This window comes from Syzygium oleosum, unplaced genomic scaffold, assembly GCF_021117445.2.
Source record: "Syzygium oleosum isolate NSW1041296 unplaced genomic scaffold, Sole_v2.1 Sole_v2.25, whole genome shotgun sequence".
Taxonomy (NCBI): domain Eukaryota; kingdom Viridiplantae; phylum Streptophyta; class Magnoliopsida; order Myrtales; family Myrtaceae; genus Syzygium; species Syzygium oleosum.
This window is the reverse complement of record NW_026607509.1, coordinates 4,904,593-4,919,897: the sequence shown is the minus strand read 5'-3', so window position 1 is coordinate 4,919,897 and position 15,305 is coordinate 4,904,593. Positions and strand designations below refer to the sequence as shown.

General features: G+C 44.0%; 2 protein-coding genes across 8 annotated transcripts; one reads left to right on the top strand and one right to left on the bottom strand.

Annotated features, from left to right (window-relative positions):
* Positions 1 to 7,151: 7,151 nt before the first annotated feature.
* On the top strand, positions 7,152 to 12,292 carry LOC115690963 (trehalose-phosphate phosphatase A). 7 transcript variants are annotated; one of them, XM_056302954.1, is made up of 13 exons: positions 7,152 to 7,397; positions 8,461 to 8,659; positions 9,161 to 9,585; positions 9,670 to 9,810; positions 9,900 to 9,971; positions 10,057 to 10,221; positions 10,338 to 10,394; positions 10,498 to 10,599; positions 10,676 to 10,753; positions 11,169 to 11,238; positions 11,345 to 11,415; positions 11,515 to 11,607; positions 11,863 to 12,292. In XM_056302954.1, the coding sequence occupies exons 3-13, from the start codon at positions 9,298 to 9,300 to the stop codon at positions 11,914 to 11,916; spliced, it is 1,191 nt and encodes a 396-aa protein (XP_056158929.1). In that variant the 5' UTR covers positions 7,152 to 7,397; positions 8,461 to 8,659; positions 9,161 to 9,297; the 3' UTR covers positions 11,917 to 12,292. The 7 variants fall into 7 exon arrangements, with proteins under 7 accessions (XP_056158929.1, XP_056158927.1, XP_056158928.1 ...); XM_056302953.1 differs by lacking the exon at positions 7,152 to 7,397 and adding an exon at positions 7,460 to 7,738; XM_056302952.1 differs by lacking the exon at positions 8,461 to 8,659.
* Positions 12,293 to 13,912: 1,620 nt separating this feature from the next.
* LOC130134959 (proline-rich receptor-like protein kinase PERK2) lies at positions 13,913 to 14,410 on the bottom strand. Its single transcript, XM_056303021.1, has one exon. It carries the CDS (start codon positions 14,408 to 14,410, stop codon positions 13,913 to 13,915), a length of 498 nt encoding a protein of 165 aa, XP_056158996.1.
* Between the last annotated feature and the right edge of the window lie 895 nt (positions 14,411 to 15,305).

Sequence of the window (15,305 nt, the reverse complement as noted above, 5' to 3'; positions counted from 1 at the left end):
AGCATTGGTGTTACCAACAAGGAAACCTAATCCAATGAACACGACACCCAACATAATCCAATGATTTATATATATTTTTACCGTGTCCATAATCTGTCATCTTGTCTTTCGTGGGAGTTGATGTTGTCGTCCCGACATCTTTGCTGACGATCTGAGTTTGTTTCACGGATGAGACTCATGTAATGGTGTACTGAAACTGTGGAAAGATGGACTCGCAACACATTGTGCACTATGCACCCAACATGGTTATGCTCTCTTTTTTTGGATGTATATTGAATGATACACTAGATTTGAGTCACCAAGGGTATCAATGCTCAGTTATGGTGTGATTATTTAATTAGTTGTCGTAGATCTTGTGTAGGTGATCGAAATAGATGCGGACAAATGCACGTAATGCTGGTGATATCGGGCATGTAAAAGATCAGAGAAATGGAACAGAGTTATGGATCACTGGCTTATTTGTTATTGTTTAAGCCGTCTTTGCATGTCACTGGCTTACTTGTTATTGTTTAAGCCATCTTGGCAAAGTTACTCTAATTAAATCAGCTCTTCATTTGGATATTTTGTGATCAGAGTTTTCCATCTCCGATGTGGCAAATGAAATACAAGCATCCATACAGGATCTTGATGACCGACATGAAGTGCATACGGATCAGAATCTTTGTGTTGCAGCTTGGAGTAGTCACAGGGAATGGACTGGACGCCTGGACGGAACTGCTGCATTTTCATGCAATAATCGCTTTTGAAGATGGGGATACCAACTTATGCTCGCCTTGATCGTCACGGATGATGATCTATCGTTCTACCGTTATTCGTTGTAATTATGCAAGCAATTAACATCTCCTATTACTATTACTGCGAAAACTCAACCCCAATTCTTCATGTATTTGGTAGATAATGGGGATGAAAGTTCCTGAAAAAAAGAAGTATGATCGCTAATGGTTCGGGGAAATTGGTGAAGGAATAACTTAATTCTGATTCACCACCCCTACAAGTGTGCAAAAAAATTAAAAGAATGAATGAAAAAAGAAAACCCGACCCGACCCAAATCGTGTTTTCGGTTCGAGCTAGATGTGGTTCGGGTCGGGTTTCGGGTCACCGGGAGCACATGCCCAAAAAAAATTTGTTCGGTTCAAGTATCATAGAAACCCGAACTGTTGACAGCCCTAGTATTTACTCTTAGATCGTGTGTTTATTCAGAAGAGGCTTGTTTTCTTTCTACGAGTCAATTGTTTCGAGTTTGTCGAATCTTTGTTTGGATGGAGACCTGTGGTAAGGAAGTAATATGATATCCTCATGATACGCTGAAGGTTGCTTCCTGTGCATCTTAATATCGTCTGAATATACCGTAACCTCCTGTACTTTTTTTCGTACTCCATGGTGCTTTGCTGCTTCAAATCGGAGTTTTGGGTTTCCCCTCTTAATAATCACTTGTCACAGTTAAACACGACTCTATAGATCTGAGATAATGAGGATGTTGAAGCAGTGATCCATTTTAGTAGACAGTGGTAGGAGAATTGAGAATGGCTTGAGTTGCAAGTTCTAATTCGGCCCTACTTGAAAGCCCGTTTGTCATAATTGGACATCTTATCTCCTTCGACAAATGGCCCAAGCTAAAGAGGGCAACATCATAACCCGGTCCAGTCAATCGTTGATGTGTTTGTGGATCGCATATCTCAGTTCCAACCGAAGTAGCACAGTACCGGTTAATTTCCTCACCCTTGATGCTCTTGGCTCGTGGAAACTTAGCAAGCTACGCGGCGATGTTATTTCAATCTCGTTGAAAGAAAATCAGGCGAATGCGGTCGCGATCACGACCCATCTAGCGAGAACAAGACATGGCCAGATTAGAGACTTCCAAGATCGACTTAATTCCAAAGGCAACGAATTGGGACTGAAAATGATTCGAAGCAAAGCCAATTCGGTAGCATCCAAAACCGGGTGTCCCAGGGATAAATAGCAAGTGGGTGCTTGGTTCAAATTGCATGATCGGCCCCATATGAACCGAGGGGCCAGTTTTGATTGTCGTTGCCCGAATGTGCCGAATTGACTAGTATTACAGCGACATTTCTGGATTCGTTGTCCCTGGACAGCCTTCAAATTCCCATATTCTATACATTATGGAATGCAAATACACGAATATTATGACGTATCAATTAGTATTTTTATATGCTATCCCACGCGAACGTGAACAACATTGCCTTCGTCTTTAAGCATCGTTGAGAGTCTGGGAGTATCAGTGACAAATCCATCATGGTAGAAAAAAGGACGCATGTTGGTCTTATTCAATTGGTCTCTCCACTTTTCTTTAATCGAGATGATTGAACGCTGATTCGATGCCGAAAGACTTTGTAAATTCTAATCGACCTCGTGCAGCATGTTGCGCAATGCCCACGCATTAGTTTATCGAATCTTTGATGGCCCAAAAGTGATTCGGCAAGCATTTGGTCCGCTTAAGGATTATAAAAATACGAAGTTGGCCAGAAAAGAAATTCACTGACGCTGTTCAGATGCAGTGATAGGACGCAAGCGAAAAAGAAGAAAGAAAAAGAGGAGAAGAATACGACCAACGTCTTCCAGCGGGCATATCGCTCGAAGATTGAGACAGCTTAACCAAGATTATCTTGGCCACCGGCCATGGCCGAATGGGCTGGCCTTGCCTTGGTGAGGGTCGCCGTCCCCCGGCACACGCAAGGCCCGGCCAAGCGAGGGCGAGACCCAACAAGGTCGCCTTGGCCTGAGCCAGGGTCGACCTCGCCCGATTTGGCCTAGGCGAGGTTGATCCTCACCGGGCCTCGCCTGGGCGAGGGCAAGCTTCGACGAGGGCTGGCCCTTGCCTAGGCCAGGTCTCACCTGTGCCGAGTGATGGCGAACCCCGTTTAGGCGAGGCTAGCCTGCCCGGCCATCACCTGTGGCCGTTGGCCAGTCACCGGTAAAAGTAAAAAGAAAAAAGAAAGAAAAAGAAAGAAAAAAAGAAAACAAAAAAGTAATAGAAAAATCAATAAATATTATAATATTATTAAAAATTATCCATGTCAGCATCGAATAGACCACCCAGCATCCACGTCAGCAATATCCAGTCAAAATTAGTCAGAATGACTGAATTGACACGAGGCCAAAATGTTAGGACCAAATTGGCATCATTAAAAAGTTTAAGACTAAATTAGCATATACGTAATATGTTTAAGATTTTCCTGACAGTTTTTCTTATTTTTCCGATTATCTCCAATGACATGTACCGGGTTTTTTGGCCAAACTATGTGCAACTCACTAGAGAACACTCTTTACGGGCCCTTTTCATGGTACATTTTCTATCAACACTTTTTACGACGCAATGGTCGTACTCAAATATAGAAATGTAGCTAAACAATAATTTTACTGATGAAATCAAGCACGGACGGTGCACTTCGGAATTTTCCACTCTTGTCCGATAATGATGGCGACTCCCGAGGAGACTTTCCCCCGCGAAAACATTTTGTTGGTACGATTTCATCGAGAGATTGTTTTGTATGTATGTTTTATTGTTGGCCGGATCCGACAGTTTCCTCCACTTCATACACCAAATTTCTTCATAGCGTCAGAATAGTTTTGCTTTTGGCGCAAAAGCAATCGAGCGTGCTTGCGAAAATCTAGAAAAACGAACACGAGATAGAAAGGTCAAAAAGGTTGATTAGTAGAGGCGTTAATGACATTTGGAAGATTTTTTTTTTCTTTTTTTTTGGGGTCGAAAGTTCATTGGAAGATTAAGTAGAGGGATTCAGTCGTGATCGGGGCTGAGTCGCCGTCGACCGACGCGTTCCCAGGAGGGAGGAAGAAGGTTCGATCGATGGATGGGAAGTTCCTAAGAAAGATCGCCCAACTGTCAAGTGGGGCCCCCCCCTCCCCTTTCCTAGTCACCCCCACGAAGGCTTTGAAAAAGGCAAATCTCTCTCTCTCCTCGTCACTTTCTTGACTTTTTTTAACCTTCTTCCTTTCCTTTCTCTCTATTCATTAACCCATCCAGCGTATCTAGAAAAACTTTTCAAGCCTGTCATTTTCGAAATTTCTTCCGTGTGTTGTACGTAACCATGTATTAGAAATGAGTTCCCAATTTTTTTTTGTTAATTACGATGGGCGAGTGCTCCGGAACACCTGCTAAACTATTACTCATTCGTTGATCGGGGAATTCCTTTGTTTTTCTTGGTCAAAAGAAAAAACCGTTTGTTTAAGCTGGAGCGTGCGATAAAAAATGTAGAAGTTTTCTTGGTTGGTTCGATTTTGTTTTAACTGGTGGCTCGAGGAAATGAAAATTATACTTTCATCTATCGTGTTGAGTTTGTGCAAGGTACCGGGCATATTTGTCGTTTACATAGGAGAGAAATCTAAAAATATTGCCCGTATTATGACTGGCCAACCAAGTCCATCCAAACCATTACTCAATGAGTGTTTGGTTTTTTTTTTTTTTTCCAGCCTAGAAATTTGAGGTGCTCGATGCTGGCCACAAGTTATATCACCCTTCCCCCAACAACCAATTATAGAACATCAAGGATTGCATTTCATTGTCTTCAATTTCATTGGGACAGGAGTACAAAGCGTATATGCCGTTCAACCAACATTTTATATCCAGTTACTGGTTGAGTTATTATTCCTAGCTTAGGACCATAGGGACTATTGTTCCTTACTCTAAACAATGATCGAGTATATTTAGTGCTTCGATAATTTAAATCTTCTTTTTGATCCACCAAAAGAGTAGGAAGAGGCGACCTTGTTGGCGATCCACGGGGCATTACCATACGACATTTATACTTATGATGAAATGTTTGATTCGGATCATAACGACTATTCATTTCGAGAGATTCATTACATCCTATCATGGTACTAGCAGGAATAGAGTCTGAGTCATCCTATGTGTAGCACCACTGAACCTACACCGCAGATGAATTAAGGGGTTCTCGAGTTCGAATCTACGATTCTTCACGGACTAGAGATATCACTGGGGGGAGAACCCCGCTGCAATTTTTAAACTCGGGAGAAATTTCGTAACTCTAGTCGTGCGGGGCACGAATCCTAGTTTCGCTTTTTCGTTGTCAGCATCTTTGAACTTTGACCGGGGGGCGCCAGATCTGCGACGCCAGCTGAGATTGTCCCCCTCCCCAATACCGCACGGGTCTCAAAGGTCATTGGTACCAACGCTTCGCTCGGCCGCACGACATCAAGCCAGTCCCGTCCCGCCTTTTAAGAAAATTGCTCGTGACACGTCAAACAATGGTAAGCCGGTCACCCAAGTCAACCCCCCCACAGATGCCCTCCTCTTCCTTTCCTTTCCTCTTTTCGGTCGGACCGCAGTTCTCCAAAAGTTACGTCGAAAAGATTGCCCACGTCGGTGTGCTTTTCAGCCGAAGAAGAAGGAGGGGGGAGTTTCCAGATTCTCGTAAACCGAAGACTCGGACAAGCGTGAAAAACTCTCCATTGTTGCGCCAACAGGCAAGACTCGAATGCACCCGGTTAACAACTCTCCAACTTGAAGGCACCTAACCACCCACCGAAACATCACATGGGCGTGGCCTAATTCGGTCAGAACCCAATAATTTGATGTCAGATTTTTACGATTCTTAACAAAATCTTTTTTTTAGGTGCGATTGGAAATTTGCGGCTATCGAATAATCGGGGCACTTTACTGCTTTGTGCGTGTGGTAGTACTTTCACGGAGTTGATTTCAATAAATCAAAATCAAAATCAAAATATAGATGTATTCTTATGGAGAGAAAAAAAACGTCTTAAGGCTTTTGGTGTAACTTGTGATAACATTTCGACCAAAAAAAAAAACAAACTTGTGATAACATTGTGCTCGAGAAGCAATGTAGCGAGAATGACGACGTTCCACCTGTTAGCAATATTAGGATATTTGGATATTCCTTAGAGATATTTAAGATATTTCCTCTGATTCTCTATACCCATTTTGATTATGCATATCAAATTTATTCCCTTTTGATTTCGTCTACGTGAGCCTTTAAAGAGGCTCTCTATGTTCTATATATATTAAGAAATATACACAAATTCTCCATTTCCGCTCTTCCGCTTTATTACATTTTAACTCTACCTAAAACGTAGTTAATCACAACAGTATTTGGCGTGTGAATCTTCTTTGCATCGGATTGCTTGTTCTAATGACAAGTTTTGGAAACTAGGCTTATAGGATTGCTTTAACGAAAGGACTTAAAAGAATCGACTTTTATAATCCAATAACTTGATTGCATAAAAAAAAGACGATATTTAGATCCAAGGCTCATCGTTATTGACAAGAATTCAGAGCTTGACATGACGACAGTGAGAGAGAGGCATAGCACGCAATTGGAAATGATATAACCTTCGAGCTCCGTCGAGGTTGTCACCGGCAAAGGTACGGCGGTGGCCGGAGGAGGAGAATGCATGGGCGAAGGATTAAGAGAGGCCAAAGAGGGATCCTAGACAGCAGCGAGAGATTAAATAAATATAATAAAGGATGATTTATGTTCCGGTCGGTGAAGGACCGAGGGAGGGGAGGGGAGGCCCCATGCCCTGCCCAAGTCAGACCATCCCGAGGCCACGACACGACGAGTCTTCGCCTCGCCTTCGCAGGGAGGAGGAGCAGAGCCGGGCGGGACCCGCTCCCTGCCACGTGGGCCTCCCCGTAGGGTCGGTACGCATTCAATGCCCACAGCTGCGACCGAAAGCGACGACACGTTCCGCACTCGGGGCCCGAGCAGGGGGCGGGCCCCAACCCCCGTCGTGGCCACGTCAGATCGAGCTCGATCACAGGTGTCCTCACACGCACGCATCCCCCACGCTGAGTCGCCCCCACCTCCACGTGTCCGTCATGCCCCTCCCCTCCTCCCCGGGCCCCACCGGCCTCCCGTCCCTCGTACGTTTTCTTTGGCGGTTGGTTTTTTTAATTTTTTCTTGGTTAATAATAAAACCGACCATTCTAAATACGAGAAAAATGAAAAAATTTCCGGTTTTTTCAGTTGACACCGAACCGATTGACCACGCGCGGCGTTGGGGAGGTGGCGCCGACAGCCGCCCCGTTCGTTTGTCCGTGACGCGCACGCGCCGTGCGCGAAGGTCGGCATCTTCGGAAGAGACGGTGTGCTTTCTAGGGCTAATGCGTTTCGGTGATTCAACAAAACGCCTCACCAACCCAAGAGCGCCAGTTAAAAAAGAGAAAAAGGTTCCCGTCAAGATCGGCTCTCTATTAATACCAGACCTCATTCGTCGCTATTCTCTTCTTCTTCTTCTTCAGAGTCCTGTATCTTCAGAGTCCTGCAATTCGCGTTGATTTTTCGCACGCGTTGCATCGCTTCGCTTCTTGGGTGGGAGTCCTTTGGCTCTCTTGCTTGTGGCTGTGGCCATTGCCGAGCGCTCTCCCTTCCTCTCCGCAGGTGATTATCTTTGTTTCGGATTTTGTTTCGACCCATCCCCGGCTGCTGAGAAACGACGGAACACGATAGCGACGTCGGCGAATCACATTGACCGTCCGAACTCGTCTTTGTTTTCTTTCCACCCATCCCCTCAGCGGCGTCCGGACAACCCCCGCATTGAAATTCTTTCTTTCCTTGAAGATTCTATACATGTGGATGTGTGTCGTCAGAGTGAGTCTGCGTTAACCGGGGGGGTGTTCTTGCGCGATTTACGCTTGTCTCGCTTTGAAGGCACTGTCGAGTTCTCTTGCACCCGAGCGTTCGGAGCTGGTTCGCCAATCGTTTCCTCTCCCTTTTCGCCGGTACGGCACGGTTCTTCCGTTCGTCAAGTACGGGCGTGTCTCCCTGTTATCGTAACCGCCTTCTCTTTGAATGCGTGCATTCACGCAATGCTCTTTGGCTTGCCTTCCCATACAATCCATTTCGGTTTGAACTTGTTCGGGGCTCTGATTCTTGTCTCGGAATCTTTTGATTCCTTTTGTCGACAAAAGATTATAATCGGCACATTAATCAGCGTGCTTCGATTGGTTTAAACAGTCGGGGCGGGGTTCAAGATTCTTTGTACCAGATGGCCCCTTGAGAGTTGAATAGTGCCATATTTGGAAAGAATATTGACTTGGATTCCTTGTAATCTCTGTATACGTTTTCCCTGCCTGTAGTTTTACCCAACGGGTCTGGAGAACACAGCCTCTTTTCTTGTTTGACTTTTGTTGTAGCTGTTGTTATTGCGTGATTTATGTACATTTATGCTTGCAGTCCTGCCCCCAACCTCGCCGACTATGGTTCGGTTTCGCGGAAACTGCATCTCATTAAAAGCTGATGCCATTTCGTACCTGTTTCCATCTTTGATTATTTAAGTTTCCTTTGGGCACTTTTTCTTTCCCCCTAGGAAAGTTCGCTTGGTTTGGTTGGTGGTGGAAGGTCAAATTTTCCATACCGGCCCTGTTTAGGCAATTAAAGAAGATCCTTTTCAGACTTGTAATTTAATTTTGCATGGTTTGACCTTGAATCTCTCTTCTTTTAGAACCTTCAAGTCCTCGAGTGGACTGGAATCATTTCTGCGGTAACCCAATATTTAAGACGAGTCGAGACTTCGAAAGTATCAAGCTAGCTATCCTCCTCCTCATAAACACGAAACGTCTCTGCCCACTTTCATAGGTTTTGGAGGAAAGTGTTATTGGGTGTGTCAAGGTATCATAAAGATGGATACTCCTGGAAGCATGGTAAGAATGCTTTATATATCTCTGAATCAGGATGTTTGACATAACTAGACATTATACCAAAGCAGTATAGGCTCGTTGTTGATTTCCCCTGCACCTGTAACACCATTTGCCATCAGTTATCTACTTCGATAAACTATTTTGCTTTGTTGTTTTGGTCATTCCAGCCTTTTCAACCTTATTTTTCTCCGGCATCAGTGCTTTATTGATTCTTTGTTCATCTGCCTTCGAGACCTCATGTTCCATGAACCACGACTGGCGTTATTTAGTAATAGCTATGAACTGAGCTCTTCTTTCGTAGACTCTGGAAACTTCTTTTTGTGCTGTGTTATTGATTGTGCATGCCCTGGATGCCATGGAAAAGTCATTTGATTACCTCTCTCATGCTCGTATACAAACGAACGAGCAGTTAGAGTAGATCTGGAGCTAGCAGCATTCTGTGAATCTTGGTTTTGATAGTGCTTGGTCATATGATTAACAAGATTTTTACTCGCTCATATTCAGGCTCCTGTTGGTTAGTGGACTAATAGACAAGCAGCAGGAAGGGCCAGCTTTTATTGTGATCTTTTGGTCGGAATCAGATTAAACTGAAGATTGCAGATTTCACATTTGTTGTAACGTGTGCTGACGATCTGGATCAAATGGACCTCAAGTCTAATCATGCTTCTCCTGTTCTACCTGAAACCTCTCCAATGAATAAGTCAAGACTAGGGCGCGCCAATTTTCTGCCATGCTCAGCCTCATCTTCACCTTTGTCACCTGGGCTGAACCTAACCATACCAAGGAAGAACGGGATTCTTGACGATATTCGTTCTGCCGCATGGGTGGATGCTATGAAATCATCATCTCCTCCGCCCAAGATGATAACCAAGGACATCAATAATGATGTTGTAGCTGATGAAGCAGACGTTGCTTACCAAACTTGGATGGTAATTTTGCATATCTTTCTTAATTTTTCCTGCATTTGGCCGACATTGTTGATTTTTTCTCAATTCTAGCTTTTAACTTTGCAGCTAAAGTATCCATCAGCTCTGCTGTCTTTTGAGCAATTCGCAAATTATGCGAAGGGCAAGCGGATTGTTTTGTTCCTAGACTATGATGGGACCCTTTCTCCCATCGTTGAGAACCCTGACCGCGCATACATGTCGGAATCTGTAAGAGTTTTCTTCACGCATCTTACATGGAAGACCCGTTTTAGTTTTTTTTACCTTTGGTGTTAAAACTTACCCTGTTCAACTTTTAGATGCGAGCAGCCGTTAGAAAGGCAGCAAAATGCTTCCCCACAGCAATAATTAGTGGAAGAAGTCGTGATAAGGTAACTAATGGGTGATTAAATGAATTTGGATTTGAATCGTATCTTGCAGTTTTCCCTGATCACGACTCTTTTGCTGTTCAATCAGGTATTTGAATTTGTCGGACTGACTGAACTCTATTATGCGGGTAGCCATGGCATGGACATTATGGGCCCAGTTAGACCTTCTTCTACTGATGACCACCCGAACTCTATAAGATCCACGGACAAGCAGGTCTCAGATTCATTTGATCTCTCTTCTGCACACCATTTGGTCTCTCTTCTAATCTTTTGTATTGAATGGCCAGTGCATTTCTGGTTTTCAATCTCTTTTCCTGCTGTGGACAAGAAAACTGCTGTGTTAATTGTCTGTCTTTTTGGGATATATAGGGAAAGGAAGTCAACCTATTCCAGCCAGCTAGTGAATTTCTAACCATGATAGCGAAGGTGCATAGTTGTGCAGTTTTAGTCTCATTTAGGATACTTTTAAGGTTTATGGACCGCAAATTCTCATTGCCTAAATGTCTATCTCAAATCTCTGCATGAACAGGTTTTTGCATCTCTTGTTGAAACTACCGAAGAAATTGACAGTGTGAAAGTGGAGAACAATAAGTTCTGTGTTTCTGTACATTACCGCAAAGTTGATGAGAAGGTAGGCTTTTGATAAACTGCCCTCTGAATATTGTTGTTAATTCCACATCTACCTTCTGATATTTATCTTCTCGCAGAATTGGAAAGAGGTTGCAGCACGTGTTAATGGTATTCTAAAGAAGTATCCTCAATTGCGACTAACTCATGGGCGGAAGGTATTGCTCGCTTTCCATCAAATGTTACCTTTGTAGACTAGCGACCGTGGTAGTACTTTTGAAAAGGGTATCGTCTTTCATGGGGTCACAAGTTAGAGTCAGGTTGGGAGCGAACCTTTGGCTAGCTCGTGCTTTGGGCATTTGCTACCTCATATTGAGAGACTTCGTGCGTGCTGCGGTGATGGACTGAGTAGCTATGGTTCAAGTCAAACATTCCGTAGTGAGTGTAAGACCCTAATAGTAATGCTGAGAGGGGCTAGCCATGCTGGTGACCCCTCCGCACTCTTTTGCTGATCAAAAGAATAAAAAATGTTAACTTGGTAGAATCCTGTGGTTTTGTTTGCAGTTACCATGAATACTTCTTGATAATGAACATTGGTGATTTGATGCGTGTTTGACTGTTCTTCCTTTTCAGGTTTTGGAGGTCCGGCCCGTGATTAATTGGGACAAGGGGAAAGCTGTTATGTTCTTGCTCGAATCGCTCGGTACTATTTGGCTTCTTTTTGTTGTGTCCTTAGTTTCTTGTATCGCTGTCTACAGTTGTTTATTTTCAACTGGAACTGTATGAAAAGGGTTTATTTTTTCTCTCAGGACTTAGTAAATGTGAAGATGTGCTCCCAATATACATCGGAGATGATCGGACAGATGAAGATGCCTTTAAGGTAATAAATATATATCCACTTGGCATTGCTGCAGATGTAGGACTGGACTACTTGTTGTGAGTCGGTGGTTCGCTAATGGTGTATTATTGTACCCGACAGGTGTTGAGAGAGGAAAATCGAGGTCATGGCATTTTGGTCTCCTCAGTTCCCAAAGAAAGTAGTGCCTATTACTCTCTTAGGGACCCCTCAGAGGTAAATATCAATGTTGATCAATGAATAAGCTTGATGTCTGATCTTGTTTATTGCTTTCCCTTCCTACTTTGCAAGGGAAATCGTGTTTTATTTGAGCAATGAAGCACTTCAATTTTGACATTATGCCTGTTTTTTTTCTTATATATTTTGGCATTGTCCTGATTAGGCTGGGTCCTGGGTAGCTTATCTCATTGTCTGTATGGTTTTTCTTCACATTGAGCATGACAATGACGGAATGTCCGCATGTCCATACAGGTGATGGAGTTCCTTAACTCGCTAGTAATATGGAAGAAGTCAAGCGCATTGTGATATATGAACGAAAGGAGAATATGATAGTACTACACAAACTACTAGCAAAGTTACACATAAAGTCCATTAGGAGACGCATCAAGAGGTTCTGGAGCATCTTCGGATAAGAGACCTCGAGGTGGCAATACATGACGCCATGACTATTTCTTTGCACAAAGCTGCTTTCTGTAACTGTAAATTCCCTTCCCTTAGCTTCATCTGTTGGCATCGCTCTAATGTCCCAGTGTATCTTAATCTTCCATATGTTTCTCTTGATTTTACTTCACTTGTCGTCCGGCTGAGCTCCTTCCAGTGGGAGAATAGTATAAGCTCTGACGATTTGTTCATTCTTTCACACATAGAATTGAAATCAAGTGTTCATGAGGCCATTAATGTATGTAAGGATTACACCCTTGTCCAAATTTTCTGATATTTGTGCAGAAAAGTGGCGTACGATGTATGCAATTTATCTCAATTCTTGGCTGATCACAATTATGTACTGCCTGGTATGAGGCACTCAAAATGGCTGCTGAATTGAAATTCGCACTGCAGGCACTTCTATATCATTAGCGTTTCGATTTGGATCTATAGGCCCGTGTGCCATAAGTTTCCTTCGACAAAGCAGATCAGCATTTGTAATTTAGAGTATGAAACCATGTATTACCTCTCGAATAGCACTGTAACACCAAAACGTATGCGTTCGGAGGGAAAGGGTCGGTTGGCTCATGGACCGACTGTCTTCTGGGTCCGACTTATGCACATGAAAGGTCCTGAGATTTGCCGTTTTAGTATAAACAACGAGCTGAGCTCTACCATAATAATTATGAACCTCTTCTGAACATGACGGCAAATTGAACCGAATAGCTGCTTCGTTCTGGATTTGAAGTGAGCAATAGTTTATGACACCGTTCGAAAGAGTAGAAGAGTAGGTCGGATGGTTTAATCGATCGAATGCGAAACGTGAGATTTAATCGATCATTTTCATCTTGCTGTTCTGCTAAATTATATATTTCTCAGACCCACAAAAGGTGTCCATGTCGAGACTCCAGCACATGCTGTCTTCATTTGCAATGTTGGGATCGATTCTTTTTGTACTTTCTTTACTTGTCTTGAATCGTAACTGTCCTTCTCCGTTTTAAGAGATCGCATTCAAACTGCCTGCGAGATCTCTTATAAACCTAACAATCCATCTTTGATGTGCAACGACCATTCATTTTCGAGCTAACGAGGTAAGTCAGAAGCCAAAGCAACGACAACTGTGGAGATCTTGACGACACCAATCACGCGATTAGGTCGTTTATTATTGGCAAGATTCAAGATGTCACGAGTATCGTGATGGGCCAAATCTGCAGGATGACATCGATTGATCACATGAACACATGTTCATCATGAATTTAAGACTCCATGCTGAGTGACATGTCTGCCTCCTGCCGTTGCGGATGGTCAAAGTATCCGATGTTGTTATTCATCCACCTTTTATTTTAATTTAATTCTTATTAGGGGCGGTGAAAGCGTTTTTGTCATCTGAATTATGATGTACTCGATATATCTCGACCTTTAGTGAAGATAGGTCTAGCCTGGCATTCTTTTGATACACTAATTGAGATTCATCTAATGCATGTAATAAGAGCTTGGTTGATGGAGAGGAAATACACTTATGGATCATGCTATTAAGCTTACTTCGGTGTATTCACAAAATCGGGAAAATTGCTCAAAATGTCCTAAACCAATTGCATTTTAATTTAGCTTAAACCTTTCAATTATTCCAATTAAGTCTTAAATCTTTCAATTATTCCAATTGACGTGGTATGCTCCACAATCATTGCGAACTTCCTCACTGGAATGATTGTGATACTTATTACAGGGTAGACATGCCACGGTTCGGGAGAACCGCGGTTCGTGGCCATGTATGAGCCGGCGGATTCGGGCCAGTTCGATTCCGCCGGTTATGGTTCCACCGGTTCAGGTTCGTAATTTAAAAATTAATAAAATAAATTATAAAATAAAAATTGCAGGCCTAGTCCTCCGTTGGTCGTCGCTCGGGCTTCACGGCCTTGGCCACGGTGGAGGAGGCGGGGTTCAAGGCGAGGAGATGAAGCGGGAGACAGGGGCGGCGGGGGGAGAAGGAGGGGGAGGGAGGGGACGGGGAGGAGGAGCGGGGGTCCTCCTCCTCGAGAGAGGCCAGAGCGAGGTCGGGAGGAGGGGAGGAGGAGGAGGGCGTCTGCGTCGGCAGAAGCTGCGGCCATGGGGCGGCGGCGAGGGGGTCGATCACTGGGAGACAGGGGCGGGCGGAGGAGAAAAGGGGAGGAGGTGCGGGGGTAGCGAGGGGGAGGAGGAGGGCGTCGGTGTCGGCGGTTGCGGCTACTGGCCATGGGCGAGGCGGCGACGGCGTGGGTCGATCACGGGAAGACGGGGCGGGCGGAGGAGAAAAGGGGAAGGATCGGAGGAGGTGCAGGGGAGAGGGGGGAAGGAGGGATTTGGAGGAGGAGGACTGGCTGGTATGCTCCACAATCATTGCGAACTTCCTCACTGGAATGATTGTGATACTTATTACAGGGTGTTTGGGATGTGGCTTGCTTAGCATTTAGCATTGGCCGGTCAGCTCGAAACTTCATGGTGCTATCGGAAACTATGTGATGGTCGTATCGCCATGTCACACCAGTTTTTGTATGTATGGGATTGACGTAGAAGATGGGCCATTTGGGTTTTTCTCAATGTCTGTGTTCTTGTAGTTATTCGCATGGCGACACTTGGAGGGATCTTTCGTGGGGTTCTTAATGATGTGGATGGAACGTCTCCAAAAGCGCAAAACTACACAGTTTACGAGGTAATTCATGATCATGCACATGGTTCCTTGAAAAGTATAGTCAGATCCATTATCACGTGGTGGTCGTATTGGTCTTCGATTGCTAAGAACGAGCAATCATCCGAGCTGTGCAGAATTAGACAGAAGCCGTCCCAGCCTTCCATCTCTAGCAAGAACTCTCACGAGTTCTGATCACGTCCTTTAGCTCCCATTTCTCTTGAGAACGATCCAAGAGTAATTCTAGGTATATTAAGAATGATTTACGGGACCGATCCGTCAAAAAGTTTGATAAATTGTGAGCAAGCGTTCAAGGGTAATGCATATTTTATACCTTATTGGAGTTGGTCGCAGGATACTCATGTTCATTCACGAGTGAAATTCGCAAAAAGAAATTATAATTGGTATTTGAGGATCAAAACAAAGAGCGGAAGTGTTAGCACTTTTCAATGGGCCAAACTGGGAGCATATACTATATGGATGGAGCTTTTAAGTCCTTTGACCAAGATAGGAGAGGGTGTACGTACTCCAATTGAGCAGGTGCAAACATCGATTCGAAATTGATAGTGCAGTCAGACAAGAAATCAAGATTATGCTAATCAAACGG

Coding starts and splice junctions, on each gene's coding strand:
- LOC130134959 (XM_056303021.1), bottom strand. CDS start 14,410: ATGATTGTGGAGCATACCAGCCAGTCCTCCTCCTCCAAATCCCTCCTT.
- LOC115690963 (XM_056302952.1), top strand. CDS start 9,298: ATGGACCTCAAGTCTAATCATGCTTCTCCTGTTCTACCTGAAACCTCT. Junction 9,811..9,899: donor GCGCATACATGTCGGAATCT/GTAAGAGTTTTC, acceptor TTCAACTTTTAG/ATGCGAGCAGCCGTTAGAAA. Junction 11,416..11,514: donor CAGATGAAGATGCCTTTAAG/GTAATAAATATA, acceptor TGTACCCGACAG/GTGTTGAGAGAGGAAAATCG.